The sequence below is a fragment of the Hyperoodon ampullatus genome, assembly GCF_949752795.1.
Source record: "Hyperoodon ampullatus genome assembly, chromosome: 6".
In the NCBI taxonomy this organism is placed as follows: domain Eukaryota; kingdom Metazoa; phylum Chordata; class Mammalia; order Artiodactyla; family Ziphiidae; genus Hyperoodon; species Hyperoodon ampullatus.
In genome coordinates, this window is record NC_136919.1 from 76,333,131 (window position 1) to 76,357,085 (window position 23,955).

Consider the following 23,955-nt stretch of genomic DNA (forward strand, 5'->3'; position numbering starts at 1 on the left):
AATAGTAATTCAACTCTCTAAGTAATGATGTTCTGAGTGTGTGAGGAAGGGCCTCACTGTTAGTGCCACGGGTCTGGGGCAGAGGCCAACAACCAACACACTTCTCTTTGCCTCCAGTGGATTCTACCAGTGTGGCTTTAGTGAGTGCTTCTCAGACTTGGCACCATTGACGTTTTGGACTAGATAATTCTGTGTTGTGGGTGTCCTTCCTGTTCATGGCAGGATGTCTAACAGCATCCCTGGGCTCTACCTACTAGATGCCAATAGCGCACATACACCCTACCCCGGCCTAGTTGTGACAAGCAAAAGTATCTCCAGGACTTCCCTGATGGCTCAGTGGTTAAGAATCCGCCTGCCAATGCAGGGGACACGGGTTCGAGCCCTGGTCCGGGAACATCCCACATGCTGTGGAGCAAATAAGCCCGTGTGCCACAACTACTGAGCCTGCCCTCTGGAGCCCGCGAGCCACAACTGCTGAGGCCCGCGTGCCTAGAGCCTGTACTCCGCAACAAGAGAAGCCACTGCAATGAGAAGCCCGTGCACTGCCATGAAGAGTAGCCCCCGCTCACTGCAACTAGAGAAAGCCCATGCCCAGCAACGAAGACCCAACAGTCATAAATAAATAAATAAATAAATAAAATTTATATTAAAAAAAAAGTATCTCCAGACACTTTACAAGAAGAAATGGTTTCTCCATGCCTAACATCTACATAACAGGTGCTCAATAAACTGCTGTTTAGAATTACCTGAATGAAGGAAAATGTCTCCCAACCAAAAGAATGCCCTGTCAGAGAGCCAGTCAGATTCCACCTCCTTTACCCTGTTTTTCAAGGCCCTGAACAAATGCCCCTTCCTCCGTGAAGACTTCCCTGACTGCCCCCACCCCTAGTTGTATATACTCTCCCATGCAACGCTGACACCCATTTAACACTTGTCACTGTCCTAAGTACTTATGTGTGTCTTATCTACTCTATTCACAAAGTACCAAGGTGGCTTTGGTAGAATTTTAACACTTTCTATCTCCTCTTCCCACTATCTTACCCATAAAGATGATATTCTCTAGTACACATATTTGACATTTTCTAAAGCACATATAAAATACAAAAGAACTTTCACAGTTCATATTCCTTTGCACTACACTACCTAAGTAAAATTTTATTTTAAAATGTATTAACAACTTAGTATTTATTGTGGACTTAACAGGATCCAGGTCCTGTCCAAGAAAACTTCACATAGATTAACTCATTTTATCCTTATAACAACCCTATGAAGTAGAAACTTGTATACCCCATTTTACAGATGAGACACAGAGAGGTTAATTAACTTGCCCACCGGCCACACAGGTAGGAAGTGGGCAGGGGACATATTTAAATCAGGCAGTCAGTCTCCTGTCCGCAATCTCCTAACTGCTGTAACCTATACTGGCGGCCAAGCAGCTTCAGGACCCCAACCCGTTCACAGCAAAACTACAGCTCCCAAAGCCTTTTGTATAAAATTCGTCAGCAGCGGGTCTAAGCTGAAGTCTCCGAGGTCAGGGACCTTGGTTACGCATTCACTATGTTGCCCAAAGGGTAAGCCCCCTGCTTTGCACGAAACAGGTTCTCTATCTATTTTTGTTAAATGCATAAATAGAGCAACGCAGGGAAGCTCTTCCTGAAGTCTAACTTCTGCTCGTTTCCAAGCCTGCAGAAAAGGGAAGCTTGCGACTGCAGCTGCAACCCGTGACCACCAGGTGGCGCACGGAGTTCCCGGAGCAGGAGGCGGAGCGGCCGCAGATCGCGAGGAGCATGTGGACGCTTGGGCGCCGAGCGGCTGCCAGCCTCTTGCCCCGCTCGGCGCCCCCGGGCTCTGCCCAGGCCCGCGCCGGGGCCCCGCGGCCAACGAAGGATTCCCGGCTCTACGGCTGCCGGGGCCTGCGCACCGGGACCGCCGCGGCCTGCACACCGAGCCAACCCGTGAGTATCCGCACGGGAAGCCGCCCGGGCCGCACGCCGGCGTAGCGAGGCCGCGCACACCGGGCACGCGCACCCGCTCGCTCCAGCTCCCGCGGGGCCGCGCTTAGGCGGGGGAAGGGCGGCGGCGGCCGCCGTGCATTCCCCAGTCTCCGTTTTTCCCGGTTACAGTTGCACTGGCTTCCGCTTTCTGGTGAGAAGACAGAGATTGTAGCCTGCAGTGCAGCTGCGGGAACCGCGCCGGCAAAGGCAGGGAAGGCGGGCGGGCATCGGCTCTTAGGGACCTGTGGTGGCTCTAAGCTTGTCACTTCTCTTTGCGAGAACTTTAATAATATATGCCAGGTACTATAATATACATAATATGTATATTATCTATATATTAGCATGCTGTAAATATAGAACTACTTCAGTAAAATAGTATATATCAATATAATATTGACAGTATATAAATATGAGTAGCCATACTGTCAGATTGATGTTTTCAAGCATGGGCTTTTATGAACGAAACGCTTTCAGCGAGCGAGGTAAAGATGTCAAAGTTGTGGAGCACAGTAGCTAGAGCAGCAGAGCTTTTGGATCGGACCTGGGTTCCAAAGTCTGGCCCCTGGACTCAGCAGAGCTCGGGGACGTCGGGGGATCCCAGAACCTCTCTGAGGCCTGCCTTCTTTTTCTGTGAAGGGAAGAGTACCCATTTTGCCGAGCTGGCCTGCAGTTTAATTAACATATGTAAAGTCCTCAGCACTTAATTGCACTTATCTTCCTTCGCGGGGATACAAAGAAATACCTGACCCGGTTACTCCACGACTTGAAAGGAGGAAGCCCAAAGAAAGGCTGTGGGGTTGAGAAGGTTACACCGGAGGATGGAGGTGATGCTTAATCAGGGTCTGAAGACGGCAGGGGGCGGTGAGGGGCTCTCAGAGGAGAGAACGGCGTGGATAAAGGCCAGGAAAGCGGGCGACGATCAGCTCTGAGTGGCTGGTTCGCTGGATGGATGGTGGATGGTGGATGGTGAAGGAGGCAGGTGAAATCCAACCCAAATTGTTCACGGAGCTCCGGAATTTGGACTTTAGGCCTACACCTCCCGCTGACGTGTGTTATTTGACCCTGTTTGAAGAAACACTGGGATAGGTTGTCAACACTCAAAGCTGGAATCACAGATTTCCCCCTCTTCTCAGGAAAACTGGGTAGTTATGGGCATGCTGGTCCCATGATCCCCTTCTGCAGAACGCCCCCGTTTATTATTCTGCTCCTTCTGTGCTGCTGTCACCTGGAGCCGCCCTGGCGTGCCCTTCCACTCCTGCCTGTGTCCTCGGCAGTTTTTAATTTAGGCGAGTGACAAGATATGGCGTGGTCTTTTGGACGGTACCTAGTGGCTGTTAAGGGCTGTTGATTCAGAGGCGCACCCGGGAGGTGGGCACTTGGCACATACTGGGATTTGGGCCACTGGGAGGTTGCTAGGTGGTTAACAACCTAGGCTACCCATTGGGCCCCTTTTTCCATAGTTAGGTTGGTTTAACCTGTCTATTCCGCAGTTCCCTTGCACATCTTCAGTACTTGTGGAGTTGGGTGGATGACAGTGGCAACTGGGATCACGATCCTGTTTAATTTTTTTAAGGCCTTAACTGTCCTCAGGTTGATCCCTAAAGTCCCTTGGACTCCATGTGGGTCCTGATGACTTCTGACCCAAGATCGTTTGGGGAGTTCATTTGGGGACCCTTTTCTCCGGCTTTATTTTCTCTACCCGCTGCTTCTACTTCCACAGCAGAAATAGAATGGGAGCCACCTGTGCAATAAGTTTTCTAGTAGTTATATTGGGAAGGTAAAAAGAAACAGGTGAAATTAATTTCAACAATACATTTACGTAACCTAGTATAGCCAAAATGTTACCATGTCAACAGGTAATCAAGACTGAAAGATCATTACTGAGATATTTCACATTCCCTCTTTGTATTCATTCTTCCAAATCCAGTATGGATTTCATACTTCCATCCCTTGTCCATCAGATGTTAAACTGAGTTTATTGTGGAAATACTTGATCTATATTTAGATTTTTATAAAATTCACAACTGAAAAAGTAAAATCACAGACTTGGGTTGTCCCAAACATATTTAAAATTTTCCAGTAACCTTATTGAGTATCATTTTTAAACTAAAATTAAGTGAAGTTTAAAATCCAGTTCCTCGGTCACACCAGCCATGTTTCAAGTGCTCAGTGGCCACGTGTGTCTGGCGGCTACTGTGTGCACAGCTTTGGAGGTGAGCAGATTTAGCTTCTGTTGTCAGTTCTCAGTTCCAGCTGCTCAGCAGAACCCAGAATCCACAGAAATGCCTTGTAAGCCTGCAGCTCACAGCCCTCCACTGCCTGCCTTATTCACCCCGAGGCTTGGAGAAGACCCTGCTTCCAGCAGGCAGCCTCCGACCCTAATCATAAGAGAGTGTGACAGTGACAGGGTCTCTAACCTTTCCCCTTTAATGCTGGAGGCAGCTCCAAGGAGGAGATACCTAGGTGCCACTGCTCTTAAACAACTTCAGAAGCTCCTGCTGCAGCCACATCTGCATACCTCGGAAGGCATTTAAGCATCTATTAATTTTTCTAGAGGGCACGATCATCACTTATGACCCCATGGCCTTTGCCTGGGTGGGTTATGCCCTACTTCACTCTAAATTCATTGCTATTGTCTTCCACAGACAGTATACATGACTCTATATGTAGAGTCTATACACAAAAGTGTATTTAAAATATCCGTGGGCTTCCCTGGTGGTGCAGTGGTTAAGAATCCGCCTGCCGATGCAGGGGGCACGGGTTCGAGCCCTGGTCCGAGAAGATCCCACATGCCGCGGAGCAACAAAGCCCGTGTGCCACAACTACTGAGCCTGAGCTCTAGAGCCTGTGAGCCACAACTACTGAGCCCTCGTGCCACAACTACTGAAGCCCGCACACCTAGAGCCCGTGCTCCGCAGCAAGAGAAGCCACTGCAATGAGAAGCCCGCGCACCGCAACAAAGAGTAGCCCCTGCTCGCCGCAACTAGAGAGAGCCTGCGCGCAGCAACGAAGACCCAGTGCAGCCAAAAATAAATAATAAATAAAATAAATATTTTTAAAAAATATATCCGTATTGTTTAAAGATTAATAACAAACTCCCACGTTCCCACGACTAGGTTAAGAAATTGAATATGGAGTGTTCGAGGGACTTCCCTGGTGGTCCAGTGGTTAAGAATCCACCTTCCAATGCAGGGGATGTGGGTTCGATCCCTGGTCGGGGAACTAAGATCCCACATGCCTCGGGGCAACTAAGCCCGTGCGCCGCAACTACTGAGCTGGCGTGCCGCAACTACTGAGTCTGCACGCTCTGGAGCCCGCACACAACTAGAGAAGCCTCTGCGCTGCAACGAAGAGCCCTAGTGCTGCAATGAAAGATCCAGTGTGCTGGGCTTCCCTGGTGGCGCAGTGGTTGAGAGTCCGCCTGCCGATGCAGGGGACACGGGTTCGTGCCCCGGTCTGGGAAGATCCCACATGCCGTGGAGCGGCTGGGCCCGTGAGCCATGGCCGCTGAGCCATGGCCGCTGAGCCTGCGCGTCCGGAGCCTGTGCTCCGCAACGGGAGAGGCCACAACAGTGAGAGGCCCGCGTACTGCAAAAAAAAAAAAAAAAAAAAAAAAATCCAGTGTGCTGCAACGAAGAGCCTGCGAGCCACAACTAAGACCCGACACAGCCAAATAAATAAATAAATATTTTTTTAAAAAATACAATATTGAGTGTTCCACGAAGGCCTGGTGCTCTTTCCGGTACAGCCCGGTCCTCCCTGAGAGCAATCTGCTATCCTGAATTCTGTCAGGCACCCCCTTCTCAGAGTTTCACCTCCTGTGTATGTCTCCCTAGAGCATGCAGCATTCGTTTAAAGAAACCATTTTGCTGTATTTATTCTGCTGTGCTGTACTCCTGGTGATCAATGTTTGAGACTCAGCGACAGTGATGCACACAGTTGTCATTTATTTGCTTGTCTGCTGGATAGCAGCCGTTGGGTGAGTCTGTCACACCTTGTCCAGGCTCCTCCTGTCACATCCGGTTGAGTCCAGTGAGCTGCTCTTACAGGGGTGCTGCACTGGGCGTGTCCGTGCGTGGACAGGACCTCCTCTTGGGTGAAGTCCTCAGACTGGCATTGCTGAGCGAGGGGCCAGCAGATATCCCCCTCACTAGATGCCAAGAGTGGTCGTGCCAGTTTGTCCTCCCCAGCAGCGGATGAGAGCTGATTCTGTCTTCAGGCTTGTGGTTTGACAGGGCCCAGGAGACCGAGGGGACCCTGGGGTGAAGGCTGGCCTCCCTGCCGACCACCAGGCCAGGCCTTAGTTGAGTCGTGTGGTTCCAGGGCCTGAACTTGAGCCTGTGGGCCCAAGAACTATCTAGTATTTCCTCCAATGTCTCCCATGAGCCTCTGTGCTGCGCTCACCGAGTCACTGAACCCTGGAGACTCGAGTAAGCAGACCCGCACAAGACACATAGTCCGATGGCTCCAGGTGATGTGGCCGCAGGAGGGGTGGCCCTGGGTGGCTCCCCACCGTGAAATCCATCTGCCCTCCCTTGGGCAAAGGCCGGATTTTGCCTCTCTGACCTCCTACCTCTTCACACTTCCGTTGACATGCTTCAAAATGGAAACTGATGGAACCCTCAGGCCCCGTGTTTGGGATATTTATATCCTCTTGTTGGATCCTCATAACCAGACTGCAAGGCCGGTACCATGATCCCTACCTTCAGAGGAGGAAGCAGAGCTTGGGAGGGTTAAGCTGTTACCCAGGGAATGTTAGATGGGGAAAGCAGGTGAGAGACAAGGCAGGGAGTCTTTGGCAACTGTTCCTCTTGTGATTGTTGAATCAACACAGCTGAATGAAGTCTTCTACTCTGGCTGTGAATGAGTACCTTGCTTTTAGACCAGCCCTCCCACCAGACCATGGAAGATGTAAAATTAAAAGACAAAAACAGCTGTGTGAAGGTAGCAGAGAGACTGAGACAGCTAGGATCTGAGGGGCCAGGATCCTGGAGAGAAGGGAAATTGACTGAGGTGAGCCCTGCATTCTCAAACACCTCCCCTCCGTGTCTGGAGTCCTGTATCATTCCCAGGATGTGATTCTTTCCTTTGGGGCCCAGACCTTGGGTCCAGACAGCGTGGGTTCCAATCCCAGCTCCCCCACTTTGTGTGTGTGTGACTCTGGGCAAGTTACCCTTCCGTGCCTCAGTTTCCTCATCTGTAAAATACAGATACAGTTGACCCTCCTTATTCCTGCATCCTCTACTTGTGAATTCACCTACTCACTAAAATGTATTTCTATCCCCAAAATTGATACTCAGGGCACTTCTGTGGTCATTCTCGGACGTGCACAGAGCAGCAAAAACTGTGAGTCACCTCCACTCACATGTCCCTGGCTGAGGTCAGACAAAGTGCCACTCTGTCCACTTCTCAGCTCCCACACTGGAAACAAGGGTCCTGTCCGCTGTCTATCTGGTGGCGCGTTTTTCACATTTTCGTGACTTTCGTTTATAATTTCACCGTTTAAAGTGACCCGCAAGCATCGTGAAGTGCTGTCTAGTGTTGCTCTGTGCAAGAAGGCTGTGATGGGCCTTAGGGAGAAAATACTTGGGTCGGATAAGCTCTGTCCAAAGTGTGAGTTCTAGCACTGTTGGCTGTGAGTTCAGTGTCAAGGAATCAACAATATATTAAACAAGGCACCTTAGAACAGGAACACATGTAAAACAAGGTTATGCATTGATCATTTGGTGAACATGTGACCTGAGGCTTGCAGGAACCTCTCCATATTTCCCTTAGTAACTTGCTAATCCAGTGTTTGTGGCAACTTTATAGGACATCACTGTCGTGAATAATGACTGTGAATAGTACTTCCCTCATTGAAATGTAATAAGGACTAACTGAGTGCCTTTGTCTAAAGTCTGAGGACGCTACCCCGCTGATGGTGAACACTCTAGAATGTGCTGTGGCGATACTGTGCTTATCACGGCCGCTCTCTCACTTCTCCCTTCTGAGCCAACGTTTGTAAACGGCCATCTGCGTTCTGCACCCCCCTTTCCTCCGCTCACTTCTCAGACTCCTCCTTTCTCAGCCTGCCCAGGGCCCTGATGGCTCAAGAGAGTAACCACAGCCTCTGCCCCCTTCTCTTAGTGGCAACCACATGCTCTTTGGAGAAGGTGAGCCTTGCCACCAACCTCAGGAAGCACCTCGGTGCCTTCCTGGGATGAAGTCCAGCAGCCCACCTCTCCATCACTCCCCTGCCGTCTCCGCTCGGCTGTACCACCTCTCCCTCCGTCCAGACCTCTGTCCCCTCCACCATCTCTCTAGCTGGTCCGCCTGCCTGGCAGTCATCAGCTCAGACCCTAGTCCTCAGAGCCGGGCTCCAGGACGCTCAGCAGTTACGTATTGCAAGAAATCAGTGGGTCACGGTGTCCCCTGCAGATCGTGTTAGTGAGATCTGTCACATAGCACTGGAGGCACGGCCTGTCTTCTGGACACCTGCTATCTGTTGTTGCTCACTTGAGTCACATTCTAAGAACTTGGCTGACACTTCCCATCGCACCCCCCAACCCCCCTCCGCCCCCCCACCATGCTAACTGCCCCATCCCCGTCCGGAGCAGTGCCGCCAGCAGCGCCTCCCGTGGTGGTGGGTGTGTCCTGTCTGTGCCACGAGCCACATGATGCCACAGGACACCCGAAACATGGCCAATGGGACCGAGGAACTGACTTCTAAATTTTTATATTATTCAATAAATTTACATTTAAATAGCTGCCTGTGGCTTGTGGCTACTGAGTTGGACAGCACAGGCTTAGAGAGAGCCCGGGAGAGCACAGTTTGATGCACTAAAAGAAGGCGAAAAAATTTCCTGAGAAAGATATACCCTGAAAAACTTTAACCTCATCACTCTCGAATGGAGAAGTAGGGACATTGAAACTGTGCATTAATGGACTGTATGTTGTAAAAAATGGTAACGTTCTTCTTCACTTTGGCTTTTAGAGTCTGAGCCTCTGCTGCCTCAACCAGATCCTGAATGTCAAAAAGCAGTGGGTCTGTTGGATGAATTTGAGGACAACGGGAACTTTGGGTGACTCTGGGTGAGATAAAACACCTTCCACATCAGAGATCTCTTCCTCCCTCTCCCTCTCTCTCAATATACACATACGCACACATACACATGCTTTTTTTTTCCTTTTCTCTTACCTTTTTTAACAACGACAACAACAAAAAAAATCAAAGAAAACCAAAACCGTCCCATAGCAACCCATCCCATCTGCTTTCTCCCTAAGCAGCAGCATTCATAAGCATCTTTCCACATCACTACTTACCCACCGCATTATTTTTAATGAAATAGTATTAAGTTTTATGGACGTACCATAATTCATTTAACCCATCCCCTATTACTGGACATTTAGGTTGTTTCCAGAGTTTTGTTGTTATTCTCTTTGACATCTTAGTAGTTAGGGCAGGCCAAGCGTCTGTAACAAGTAGACCCAAAACTGCAATGGCTCCAACCAGGAGTGGTTCGTGTCCCCGCTCTCTGTCGGTGGGGGGTGGCCAGGCCTCTGTGAAATGATTCAGGGAGCCGGGCTCCTTCCACCTTCCTATCGCCTATCAGCCACTTACTGTCCTCTGCAGGTCGAGGCCAGGTCACCCTTTCCAGCTTCCACTCCACAGAAAGGGACAAGAGCATGGAAGGTCTGGAGGTGACATCTGTCCCTCACTCACATTTTAGCAGGAAGGACTTAGTCCGGGGGCCCCAGCTAACAGCTGGGGAGGCCAGGAAATGTAGCCTAGCGGGTGCCTGGAGGGAGGACGCAATGGGTTCTGGGGAAAAGCTGCAGCCTCCCGCCCTGCGCCTGTATCTGCAGGGACTCTCCTTCCATACACACCCCCAGGCTGCAACCACAGGACCATGCAGTCACTCATCCACCTCGAAGGCCGAGGTGTCCAGCGGCACTGGGACAGCCTCTGCCCTGGCTCTGGGGGACTTCCCTCTATGAAACCCTGGTTGGAGACTCCTCCTTGTCTGTCACTCCCCATGGCTGCAGGGGAGGCGGGCGGTGGGACCTGTGACCTCCTCGGGCAGACTCTCTGCTACTGTCTCCCAGTCCCTCCAGGCAGTCCTCTGAGGTTGGGTGGGACCTTTGCAGGAAGCCCCAAGTCCAGCTTCCTTCTTCAGGGTCTACTTCTGGCCTCTGGGAAGCACACCTTCGTCCTGCCATGCTAAGGACAGCCCACTTCTGCCATGGCCCCCCTGTCATCGACAGGTAGCACCTGTCAAGCTCTTGACTTTGGACTTTATGCCTGAGTCATGGGTGCCTTTATGTTCCCCAAGCTCCTCCAGGCACATGTCAACCTCTCCTGGTTCTCTCCAGATCCCCCCTCCATCGGCTGTAGCCGAGGAGAGGGAGAGGGAAACGTCCAGCACAGCCCCACCACAGGCCCCCCACTCGCCATGTCCTGATCAGCCCTGTAGCCTTCCCCACATTGTGCCCTTGAGGTGGGTGATGGGCTGGGTGGGGGAGGGGCCATACTGCAAACCTCTGTCTTGCACTGACTGACTGGCAGCCACTGGTGTCTTCCTGGGGCCACTTAGAAACTCTCAGATGATGGAGCTGTCCGAGACACCTTCTGTAACCTACAGACATGTCCTCACCCGGGCACAGAAGCTCATACAGGGATGTTTATAGCAATTTTCTTTGTCATAGTTTACACACCATAAACGCCACCATTTTAAAATATACCATTCCGTGGTTTTTAGTGTCCTCAGAAGGTTGTGCAACTTTCACCACTGTCTAATTCCAGAACATTTTCATCACGCCAAAAAGAGACCCCATAACCATTCGTAATCACTCCCCATTCCTCCCTCCCCCAGCCCCTGGCAACCACCAATCTACTTTCTGTCTCTATGGATTTATAGCAATTTAAAAAAATGAAAACATAGTATCTATACAGGAATGTCTCCAAGTTATAAGTATACAGCTTGATAAATTTTCAAAAACTGAATATACCATGTAACTCAAGAAATGCTTCGAGAAATAGAATGTTACCAGCCCCTTGAAAGCAAGCCTTCTGCTCACTTCTAGTTATTAACCCCTCCCTGCCCCAGAGTAGCACCATTCTGATTTCCAATAGCATGGATTAGTTTTGCCTGTTTTTTTTTTTTTTTTTTTTTGCTGTACGCGGGCCTCTCACTGTTGTGGCCTCTCCCGTTGCGGAGCACAGGCTCCGGACGCACAGGCTCAGCGGCCATGGCTCACGGGCCCAGCCGCTCCGCGGCACATGGGATCCTCCCGGATCGGGGCACGAACCCGTATCCCCTGCATCGGCAGGCGGACTTTCAACCACTGCGCCACCAGGGAGGCCCAGTTTTGCCTGTTTTTTAACTTTATATAAATGATATCATCAAATGTAAATATATCTGTATGTGGCTTCTTTCAATCACCATCAAAAGAAGTGTTTCGTCCATATTGTTATATTTATAGACAATTCTGTTTTGCACTGTAGTATTCCATTTTATGAATATATCACAATTTATTTATCTATGGTATTTCCTATGGATACTTGGGCAGTCTCCAGTTTGGGCTGTTGGATAGTTCTGCTATGAACATTCTAGCATGGTGCATGTCTCTTGGTGAACTTGGGTATGCATTTCTTTTTTTTTTTAGAGCAATTACAATATTTATTAAGTATCAAACTGTATTATACAACTCTATATTTCTGTCATCTGAATTTTTTTCAAATCGAAATTGGTTTTGGTCTTTTCACTGCTAAGGAAATTTATATTTGGGTATGCGTTTCTGTTACATAAATGCCCAAGAGTGGAATTGATGGGTCATAGGATATGAATATATTCAATTTTAGTAGAAGTATCAACAGTTTTCCAAAGCAATTGTCCAATTTACTTGCCCATCAGCAGTATCTGAAAGCTCTGGTTACTGCACTTCCTGGCCAACTCTTCATATTATCTGTCTCTTTCATTTTAACCATTCTGGTAGTATCTCAATGTGATTTTTTACTTTGCATTTTCCTGAAGATTAACAAAGTTGAGCCCCTTTTCATATGTTCATTGGCCATTTGGATATCTTTTTTTTTAACGAAATCTGTTCAAGTATTTTGCCCATTTTTCTATTGGATTTTCTTGTTGATTTCTAAGAGTTCTTTACATGTTCTAGATACGTCCTTTTTCAGATATATAGAATAAAGATATTTTCTCCCACTTTGTGGTTTGCCCAACAAATTTTAACAACAATGGAAGCAACCTCAGTGTCCTGCTGAAGGGGACAAACTGAATGAATAACATAAGATAAAATACTATGAAAACTGTATGTGCTAATATGGAACAATTTCCAAGACATATGAAAGGAAAACTGCAAGGTGCTTCATTTATATATTTAAAAGATTGCTCATCATAGCTGACTCTGGAATGGGGGCTGCCTATTTGGGAAGAAAGGCTTACTTCTCTGTAAACCCTTTGATGCTGTTTCAATTTTTACTCAGTATACGTTAGATATTTTCCATCAATTTAAAAAATTTAAGTAAAAAATAAATGTGTCCATTAATGTTAATAAAACGGAGCGGTTTGGTGATTGCATGATCGGGGTTGTTTCTGTTCCCCTCACAGCCCTCTGGACGATACCACCTATGAAAGACTGGCCGAGGAGACGCTGGACTCCTTAGCAGAGTTTTTTGAAGACCTTGCAGACAAACCTTACACATTTGAAGACTATGATGTCTCCTTTGGGGTACCCATTTGCTTCTTTTCATTCTTCTGTATCCTCCTTAAGAATTTTAGCTCACTAAGATAAAGAATTCCTCTCCAGCAGTATGCGGTTATGGATGGGACCAAAAGACTGGGGTTCTGGTGTCAGCCCTGCATCACCAGGCTTGTGACCTTGGGCAAGTCACTCAGCCTCTCTGAGCCTCACGTTTGCCTAAAAATACAGATTCTCAAGCTTCACTCTATACCTGTGAAGATAAATCAGGAAGGGACCCAGGCATGTGTTTGTGTAGCAAGACGCCTCTCATCATGCAGGCAGGCTAGTTCCTAAGCAGGGTGAGAGATTGCCCAAGATGTATTCAGACTAGACATGGGCCCCACTCCTGGAAATTCTCATACAGTGGTCAGGGTACAGTCCTAGGAAGCATGTTTTTGAAAAGCTCACCTGAGATTCTACTGAGCATCCCTGGGTCTCATCCCTAGAGATGTTTATTAATCAAATAAAAATCGGTCTAGAGTGTGGCCCAGGCCAGGCTTTGGAGTTTTAAAAGTTTTTAGAGTAACTCCTCAGAGGATTCTAATGCAGCTGGGCGAGAACCCCAGGGCTGGATGAAACTTAAGCCCCAAATCCTAGAAGCCAGGGCAGTGCTGGTGTGTATCGACTGGCCACCAGGTGGCAGACTTGAGCAAGGGTCTGCCTTTGGGTTTAGAATTATTGATTAGGCCTTAGGGAGCAGCTCTTTTTTGCCAGTGGGGGCACATCCCCTGCAGAGGTCAACCCTCTTGACAGCAATTAATTAATACCAGAAAATGTCATGAAGAGTGCATTTGGGATTAAATCATGGAATTATCTAGGACAACCAGCTGTCAGGCTAAAGTGATAGAAATGGTATTGGATATTGCTGTTGGGGGCACTGGATAGAAAAGGACTCCATCAGATGGGCAGGTGTCAAGCTTAGTTGTAAGGACAGTAAGGGACTTCGTGGTAACGAGGCAAGATACTATCAAATGCCTTCCAGGTGGATTCGTTGGTCGCTGTCAGCAGCAGAAATGTCCTGGCAGGGCTGTAGACATGCTTATGCAGGCAGACTCAGAAGGCAGAGCTACTTGGGAACCATTACAAACTGGCCTCTGGAACTTGACCATCTGTGGGATGATTAGAGCTGGGGAAGTTACAGGTCTCCTCTACCCCAGCCTCCTTACCAGGCTCTGTAACTATGGGGAAACCAAGGCTCAGGCTAAACTCTGCCACACATGCAAACCTTTAGGAACATGCCACAGAAGTAGTCACACCACCTGTTCTTACAGGATTAATGAAGCCCCTGCTTGACTCAAACACTTTGCCTGAATGTTTCATTAGAAGCAAAGGTGCCAGTATTCTAGCGGCTGGATTCTGCTTACCTCACTAAGGCAGGCAACAAAAGCTTCTGCTCAGTGGTGGGTCAGGATCTTACCTACCTTCAGAGTGTCTCTCTGAAGAGTGATTCAGCTGCTGCACTTTCCAGAGTCTAAAACCCATTCTTGCAAGGGAAGAGGCACCTGAGTTTTTCTAGCCAATCCATACCATTCTACTCACTAGGGAAGAAGTATTTCTAGGAAATCATTTTCCAAGTAGGAAAATCTCTAGTGTAGGTGTAGGTTAATGGCATATAGTAGCTCCCTCTGTAGTTTGGACTTCTGAGTACTTTGAAATGCTGTCTACCCTCAGGTGTGAATTCCTGATTAGAGTCCTTCAGATGCTAGCAAACTATGTATTTCACATATAAATCAGTTGAAATTACATTATAGACAGTAGAACACCTGTAACACCATTACTTGAGCTTGGTTGGAGTGCAGTCTTTCCGTGCCCTCAGGGTCCAGTTGGATGTCACCTCCTCTCTGCAGCCCTCCTAGATGCTCCAGGCAGACACCACCCTGCCCTCCTTGCCCAGCACTCCGAGGACGATCACCCTGTGTTGTAACTGTCTCTTTACACATCAGTGCCCAAGGCTACACTGAGCTTGACAGCTGGAACACTGCCCATTCCTGGTCTCCCAATGCCTGGAACATTGCTAAGTACTTAGCGGGGACTTAACGAATGTTGATTCACTGTGTAAATGAAATGAGGCCCACCTCCTTTTCCAGAACATGCTTTCATTGATGCCACTCAGCACTTACTGCTGTTTTATCCACTTGCTACTGGCCAAATAGGCAAATGAAAGGAATACTCCAGATACACCCAGGCCACGTTTCTTCAGTTTCCTCCTGTGGACTGGGAGACGTGAGCAGCTTCTTGGCTACTGTGTTGTCCATCAAGTGGGGCGGGTCGCGGTGGATGTCAGTGTCTGGGTTCAGGCCTCACTCCTCACTGGTAATGGATAGCAGAGAGAGAACTGCCTACCAGAGCCCAAGCCCCTCCCGTCACTAGGCAACCACGGAGTCTGCTACACTTGACACTGAAGACCATGAGAAGCACCACACTATTTAGAGAGTTACCTCCAAACTGCCTTCTTTTTTTTTCCCAGGCAGAGCCCTGGCCTCTTAGACACTTTAATGAGAATTTGCTTGCCGCCATGTCCTTCGTTCACTGAGTTGTCTGCATATTATTGCCATAGAGCAGAGGTTCCTTAACCATTTGGCGACCAGGACACCCTGTGAGAATCTGCTCTCCCAAGAAAAACATCCCTGCATACCTATGAGTACATATCAGCTTCCAGAGCTCTATGCAGACCCCTGAAGACCACCTCTGGGTCCTAGGTCACACACCCCTGCTCAGACTTAGCACTTTATTGGATATGGTGACAGAGGGCCTGGCCTAGCATCCTGCATTTGTATTTTCTTTCCGAGAGCGCTTCAGTGAATTATCTGTGAGGGCAGGTCCTTCAGCTGTAAAGGAGTGGTGACAGTAACCTCTACTTCCCCGGGTGTATCTTAGGATTCATTGAAACTGTGTAGGTAAAAGTGCTTTATATTCATTATTCTTATTCCTTAAGGGGAAGTCAGCATCTGTTTTAGGAGTGTGGGAAGCCACATGCACACATGTGAAATCCCCTGACTCAACGTGCCATTCCCATATGTGCCTGTTTCTGCAACTGAGCTGGTGACAACAGAGCCTGAGCCTTGGTATTTTTGCTTCCACTGATACTGCCTGTCGGGAATCAAGCCTCACCAGCTGTGGCCAGGGTCTGTTCCAACTGGTCAGTGCCTGGGTCTCAGCAGCTGCTAAGTATTGCCTCTCTCTCCTGCACTGCCCTGCATTAAAGTCTACCCACTCTCTCAAAGTAGACACTCAGATTGCCCCTTAAGGAATAACACTAATGGACAAAAAACTCTCTTTATTTGTCTACTTGAAGACAGTTGCAAAAGCTTTAAGAACTCCTGGGGAACCAGTAAGACAGCTAGTTTCCCTTCTCTTGCCACTTGCCTTTGGAAACAGCTTCTGGCTCTGTGGGGAAAAACGTCTAATGACACACCACGAACAAGAGGGGGCGTGGTTGAGTGTTGCCTTGCATAACCTTGCCCTTCATGTGGTATGTGTGTGTTATCACAGTGCCTGGTTATCAGCCACTCTGTTCACTCATCCACAATTTTTTTTTAAATTCAGTGATATTTTGTACAAATACTGAAAATGCTAGGATGAAAAGACAGATCTGCTCGCAAGGTGCTTATAGTAGTGGAGCGAAGGGGCAGGTGACCGGCAAACAACCTAGCAGCTCAGACGCAGTGAGGAAAGCACAGAAGCTGTGGGGACATGCACGGGTCATGGTCCCAGCTGAGGGGCGTCAGGGTAACCTTCCCAGAAGCACCTCAGCTCACCCATCGGCCCCTCGCCCTCGCACTGTCTCTGAAGGAGGCAGAGCAGATATTGTCCCAAGGAGACGACATAGCTGATGGGGCTTAACGCACATCCCTAGACCTGGCCCCCTGCCTTTTCCGCTGCATCACGCACCTCCCAGGTATAGGGTCAATGCACATTGGAGCATTTAAGGGCCACAAATAGGTCAGATTAGAAGAAATTATGTCTTGATTCTCTGGGCCTCATATCATATGGAAAAATAAGCCATAAACTATATATGGAGGGGGGAAGAAGTGACTGCTGATAGGTACAGGGTTTCTTTTGGGGGTGACGGAAATAGTCTGGCATTAGACAGTGGGGATGTTTGCACACTTTCTGAAAATACTTTGTGGAATGCTAAAAACTACTAAATTATACAGTTGTAAGAAATTTTGAAATAAATGAAAGGTAGTCCTAACAAAATAGTACACGTGGGTTTCAAGAAAAAATGTTTTAAAAAGCAAACTGATGTATACTGTGATCCTAGCCCTGCATTTAAAAACTGGCAGCCAATACCTGAGAGTGAACAGCTCATGTCGCTGATTAATGGGATGGAGAGAGCGCTTCGTGTTATGGAAACAGCAGCATCTTATGGACCCGAGCAGACCTGAATTTAAGATCAGCCCTGCCCGTTACTAAGTTTTCTTTATTACCCTGTCCCTCTGTTGTCCTCATCTATAAATTGGGTAATGATTCCAACTCCGATGGTTATGGTCACGGAGGAAGCAGTTGTACACAAAGCGCAAAGCACAGTGCCTGGCACAGAGTAGGTACTGGAAAATAGTAGATGCTATTTTTATTGATGTTTGCATTTTATTTATACCACCTGTATTCCCAATGCCTCTAATTTTGCTACGTTTCTTTTTTAATCAGAAAAAAAATTATTTAAAAAATAACCCAGTAGTGTCCTCCCCATCCCATGCCTATCAGTTATATTATTGGCACTTTCTCCACCATGTTTTGTTTGTTTGTTGTTTATTTTTTTCCATACCGCTTGTGGGATCCTAGTTCCCCGAACGGCGAGCGATCGAACCTGAGCGACCGGCAGTGGAAGCACGGAGTCCTAACCATTGGACCACCAGGGAATTCCCTCCACCTTTTCAACAGCTCTTTGTGTTTGCAAACCAACCACAAAACTTTTTCTAAGAACCACTGGGGGGCCCCTTGGTGGGCAGGGGCTCTGAGAGGCACAGAGACAGGCTGCCTGTCTGCGGGCTGCGCAGGGGATGGGGGGCAGCGAGGCTCCCCGTTCACCAGCTCAGCCGTGTAGCTGTTTCTTTAATATCCTGCCCATTCTAGAGAGACCTCGGGCCTTGGGAGGAAAGGGCTCCTTTGTTGAAAGAGGGTTTTCACATTTAAATGAGCATTTATTGGGCAAAGGTGGACCAGCCAGTCTTTTGACGAACTCAAGGCTCCTGTAGAGGAAACTAAAGCTGGAGAGGGGTATCTGAGAAGCTTGTGAGCTTGGGAAGGGTCTGGGAATAAGAACCCTAGTGTGGACTGTCAGCCTTCTGCTGGCAGAGCCCAGGCTACTGCTCTTCTGAGACCAGCAAAGCAGGTGGTTTGATTATTTCCTTCTCTCTTGCCTTTTTTCCTTTCTTCGGTCATGAACTTGGCCTGCCCGATGTTTGTGCTGACTGGGACGTCGGTAGAGTTGGTGTCTCCATTTTTTAATGTCTCTAGTATGTTCTGGCCGGTATTTGAGGAACCAAGGCAGCAATAAGGATGCGGATCCTTTCGTTTGCCAGATGCAATACCTCTGACTAGTCACTTAACTAGGGATATTCTCACCTTGCCCACCTCATAGGAAACGAGGAAAAGCAGTGTGAGATTTTGTAAGTGTTATTGTGGTTAATCATAGTCTGATTCTGAGAGCAGGGCTCTTTCTGCATTACTTCCTAATTCCAAACACTAAATTAAAGACAGTTCTTTATGGTGTGTGTTGTGTACCTGTATAAATGCAAAGTGTTGAGATATAACAAAATAGGAGGCAATTATGACACAGTGATAACTTTGTCTTGTTTTATTTTCTTCATGCTTTTTCCATCTGATGCACCAGGGTGGTGTTTTAACAATCAAACTGGGTGGAGATCTAGGAACGTACGTGATCAACAAGCAGACCCCAAACAAGCAAATCTGGTTGTCTTCACCATCCAGGTACGTTCAGAAGTCAAAATCTCTCATTGTTTAGCTTGTTCGAAACAAGACTTTGTGGACCGTATAAGAAGTGTCACCCTCATGTGTTAGCAGCAGTGTAAGTGAACCTTCTCTGATGTTTTACAGCGTGTCTCATGCTCAGTAGGAAAGCTTACTGTGGTTCTGTCACTTCTGTCTGGTGATCATGTGGCTCTCAAAGCAGATACTGGGACGTCAACAAGATGCAAAGTGAAAAATTTTCGGAGCCCACCTTGACGGTTTTTCTCTACTAAATCACTGCCGTGCCTTTGAAAAAGCCACTTTTGCTTTTACAGCATCTGAACAAGTTGCCCTTTGTCTTCAAAGTTTGGCCTCTGGTTCATTTTGAGCATCTCAGTTAAAGGTCAGTTTAATTCCATTTGCAGAATAGGGCTGTGTACTCTGTGGAGGTGGGAAGGTGTTTTGAACAGCCCTTCTAGGGCTTTTCATCCCCCCTGCCTTGTCCATTGATGTGCTTTCAATCTAGCGGAATACAAGATTGTATTGGAGACAGTCTGTACTGCGTCTCAAGGCCTGAGAACATGCAGGGAGAGGGGGTCCCTCATCCCTCTGGCTGCTGTTGAAGTGGGTGTAAGACAGTAAAAGAGACGCCCACAAAAAGCTCTCAGACCAGCCTTCCTGGTCACTCATTAGCACTTCCAAAGAGAACGCGCTGTGAATTGGGAAAGGCCCAGATATAACCAGCATGGAAGTCTTTGAAAGCCTAACGCTTTTTGCATTTAAAAAAAAAGAGTATTTAACTCTTCTCCTGCCCCAGAGTTGACAGCACTTTTAGGCAGTTAATATTATACTGTTTATGGTGCTGTAATGTGTGATTTTTCATTCAAAATAAATAAAGCATTAGGCCTCCTTCATCCCAGCCTCGTCTAGGAAGTATGTTATAATTCAAGAAAAACAACTCCAAGGAATCACTTGTCATTTCTAGTGAGGCCCTTATTCACAGATGGTCTTGCTTTTAGATCCAGGTAGTTTACTTGAAGTTTGGCCGGGGTTAGGGGGTTACCCTGGGAGGGCCAATTAGCCTGCTCTCTTTGGCCTCAAACAGTTGCCCTGACCCTAACTGTGGCCATGCACAAGGGCTGCAGTCTTGTCCTTCATCTCAGAGGAACCAGTATGAGAGAAACTGGCTGGATCAGCTCAAATCCAGCCATCAGCTTTGGGAATCAGTGGCTTTGTAAATAGCAGGCAGGGCACCAGAACCAGCTGTGATGGCTCCACTAACAGAATGCCCTCGTGCTGTATCTTGAGACAGAAAAAGTCCTTATGGCATTTGGACACACCTACCAGCAATGGGATCCTACCGCAGGCATGTTTAGAAAAATCGACTTCTGGATAATAAGAAATTCCGAGAAATTCCAAGTTTTGTTTTTTTTTAAAATCTGTAATTCATGATGGGAATCTGGAAAGAAAATCTGCCGAGCAGCCATTTACTGTCATGGATACTATGTTCCTCAAAAAAAAAAAAGAAATTATTTTCCACTCCATTTTTCATGTTGGTCCAAAATAATCCTTCCTAGGGCTGCATTTCTGATATTTGGGAGGCTTTTTAATTGACAGCGTTTCAGGTCAGAGCAAACAGTGGCCTTACCCCATCACCTTGCTTGAGGAGATTGTAGGGTGGAATCAAGGAGAGGTCTGGGTGGACAGCTGGACGTCCGAGGCAGCGTGGAGGGGCCTGGAGGTTCTCACGCTTGCCTGGCATCCCGGCAGCAAATCGGAGTCCAGAGCCAAGGGAACGTTCTCTGGATCTGGTCCAGGTTATTATGCCTTTACGTGTTCAGCTATTTGTGCATATTAAACAAAAGTCCAGTGCTTTTGGTTTATCCCCATTGTTAAGGAAGCGTTCAAACCCCAGCCTTTGGCTGATAATCCAGAAATCCTTGATGTTTTCCTAATCCCCCAAAGATGCTTCCCTTCTAAGCTTTCCTCGTCCCTGGCAAACCCGTCCCAGTCTTGGACTTCAGAAAAGCTCCCCTGAGTGTGCAGGTGGACTCGGGCTCTTCTCCCAACTGTCCTGCTATTGATATTTTGGAGTTTCTGTCCACAGGGAACGAACTCCAGGTGCTTACCCTGAGGCCTATCTATCTCCTGCCTCAGCACGTGTCCCACCACCCCCCACCCGGCTCCACGAGGCCCAGAGGAGGTGGAATTAATGGGCACACTTTGCGTCCATCTGGAATAATAAGACACGGCGAAAGCTAGCCACACCTGGGTCCACACAAACACAGCGTTCCCAGCATGAAGTGCACGTACGGCTTGTGTTCACTAGATGAGCTTGAGATGGATGAACTAGCCCATCAAACTCTCACCTTCATGGACTTAAAATTGAATTAAGAAAACTATTTTTTAAAATAATAAATACAGATGGTTGCCAGGGGCTGGGGAGAGGAGTGAATAGGGAGTAACTGCTTAATGGATATGGAATTTCCTTTGGGTGACGAAAATGTTTTGAAACTAGATAGAGGTAGTGGTTGCCCAGTGTTATGAATGTACTAAAATGATAATAATAATGTAGGTAAGGAACAAATCATGTCAGTGGTACATGAATGGCCATCATCTAAAAGACACTGCTGTGATATTTCAGGTATCATATGTGAGTTAGGAAAAGCAAAAGATCAGAATGTGATACATGGAGACTCATCAATAGGGTTGAAATATTTTCAGGTCTTGAGAGGTGTTCTGTGAATTGTACCAGAGGATAATTGTGTAGCTGCTTTTTTTTTTTTTTTCCGGTATGCAGGCCTCTCACTGTTGTGGCCTCTCCTGTTGCGGAGCACAGGCTCCAGATGCACAGGCTCAGCGGCCATGGCTCACGGGCCCAGCCGCTCCGTGGCATGTGGGATCTTCCGGGACCGGGGCACGAACCCGTGTCCCCTGCATCGGCAGGCGGACTCCCAACCACTGCGCCACCAGGGAAGCCCTGCTTTTTTTTTAATTGGAGTATAGTTGATGTACAATGTTTTGTTAGTTTCAGGTGTACAGCAAAGTGATTCAGTTATATTAAATAGACCCTAAGACGAGAAGTCAAATACATGGCTCGTTAAGTATTACTTTCTAGATCTGCACTGCAGTCAATTTCTTGGTGAGAGTTTCTTCTGAAGGGCTGTTCCCGTGGACTTACTCTGACTGTGTTTTGTCCTGCAGTGGCCCCAAGCGTTACGACTGGACTGGGAGGAACTGGGTGTACTCCCACGACGGTGTGTCCCTCCACGAGCTGCTGGCCACAGAGCTGACTCAAGCCTTAAAAACCAAACTGGACTTATCTTCTCTGGCCTACTCCGGAAAAGGCACCTCCTGCCCAGCCTAATGCTAAAGACATTGAAAGCTCTAAAGCCAAGACCCCAGCTTCATTCTGCAGCTGAATGGCTAGTTCTTTTCCATTCCTGCTTTTGAGGACAGTTGCATTATGTGTAACGGCTCTGTGAAAAGACCGTGTCACCTCCTGCCCTGCCCCTGAGTTCAGATTTTTAATTTCCGTAGGTTTCTCTGGATTTATTGTCTGATTTCCTCCCTCACGTGATAAGCCCTTATCTTTCGTAATGTCTGTGTGCCCGTACCTTTACTATATAACCTCACAACAAAGAAAAAGAAGAAAGACAAATTCCAGGAGGAGAAATGAATTGGCTTCACCATTCATTCTCTGAAAGACTTACTACAAAAACTGCATGAAGAGTGGCTGGCCAACCTTGCCATCCTATCTCAAAATGAGACTCATTAAAGGGAAGCCTAAAACATTCCTACTCCTCTTGAAAGTGTAAACACTTCTAAGCCCTTTAGTATTGAAGCATCAGTGGCAACTCGGGAATTCTGAAACCGAAGACCATTTTCTGTTAGTGCTTTGTGACTGCCAGGGTGTGGCCTGCATGGGGTTAACATGGGGAGATGTGGTGCCGTGTCTTCCATATGTGCATATATATGTACACACACATTTACATGTGTGTGTACATACATATTTTTTAAATTTAAGGGTCAGTATAGAATAAGCTATTGCAACACTGGTCTGCGGATGCAAAAAAATCTCCCAAAAGCCATCTCTGTAAGCTCGTGGATATAGTATAATAAATGAGGTCATGGAGCTGATGAGCTGCTTGGTAAATTGTGAAAGCCCACATAAATGAAAAGATGTTGGTGTTAATGAAAGGAACCCTGCTCTTACACTTGGCCCAGCCCAAAAGTAGTTGTCTGTCTCTGGGCAAGTTTCTCGAACTCCCTGGATCTCTGTTTCCCTGTGTTAACAGAAAGGGTTAAACTGGATAGAATTTGGTCGATTCCCAATTTAGACATTTAGTGGTCCAGTCAGGCAACTTAACAGGCCAGCTTTAATTCCCTCTAGTAGAGGAGATGACAGTGAACAGTTTTTTTTAAGCTATAGAGTAAGTATATGGTTTTGAGTTTTGTTCAACTTGAATTTCAGTTGAATTCATGTTCAAATAATCATCTTTTATTGTGCCATTACCGTGCTAAGCCTGGGCTGTAGGCTGAATGCTAAGGTGTTGATCCTAACCCCCAATCACAGCCCTCATAAATGAGATTAGTGCCCTTATAAGAGAGACCCCAGAGAGCTCCCTCATCCCTTTCACCATGTGAGGACACAGCAAGAAGACAGCTGTCTATGAACCAGGCAGCAGGCCTTCACCAGACACCCAGTCTGCTGGGGCCTTGATCTTGGACTTCCCAGCCTCCAGAGCTATGAGAAATAAATTTCTGTTTATAAGCCATCCAGTCTCTGGTATTCTGTTACAGCAGCCCTGATGGACTAAGGCAGCCTGCTATACCATATGACCTCGTTTGAATTGTTACTGACCTGCATTTTACACATGAAGAAACCAGGGCTCAGGAACATTAAAACTCGCCCAAAGTTAGGCTCCTGTTCTGCTACTTCCTTACTAAAGCAAGATTTATTAGTGACTAGTCTATGCAAATCTATAACAAAGGCTTTTGCGGTAGGAAAACCAAAAACACATTCCACTGTGGAAAAAAACTCTTAACAATAGAACAATATAAACATGCTAAATGAGTATTTAAAATATAGTCCTTTTTCAAAAATAGATTATTTTTTAGTCCAGTGGAAATTTGTAAGTGGGGTAGGTCAGTACCAGTGAAAAAATAAATCGTGTGTGTGTATATGTATCTCTTGATTCTAATGAAAGTTTCGTTGTCCCTCATTTACCTAGAACTCAGTTAAATGGTGCGCTCTCCCATCTGGGACACAACATAAAACTTAAAGAAGTATTTAATTGGGCTGTGGTAACAT

General features: G+C 47.3%; 1 protein-coding gene across 1 annotated transcript; it reads left to right on the forward strand.

Annotated features, from left to right (window-relative positions):
- Positions 1-1,787: 1,787 nt before the first annotated feature.
- Positions 1,788-23,419, forward strand: FXN (frataxin; the record flags this gene model as incomplete). Its single annotated transcript, XM_079706431.1, has 5 exons — positions 1,788-1,955; positions 8,968-9,065; positions 12,596-12,716; positions 18,565-18,662; positions 21,846-23,419. The coding sequence occupies 5 exons, from the start codon at positions 1,788-1,790 to the stop codon at positions 22,006-22,008; spliced, it is 648 nt and encodes a 215-aa protein (XP_079562557.1). The 3' UTR covers positions 22,009-23,419.
- Between the last annotated feature and the right edge of the window lie 536 nt (positions 23,420-23,955).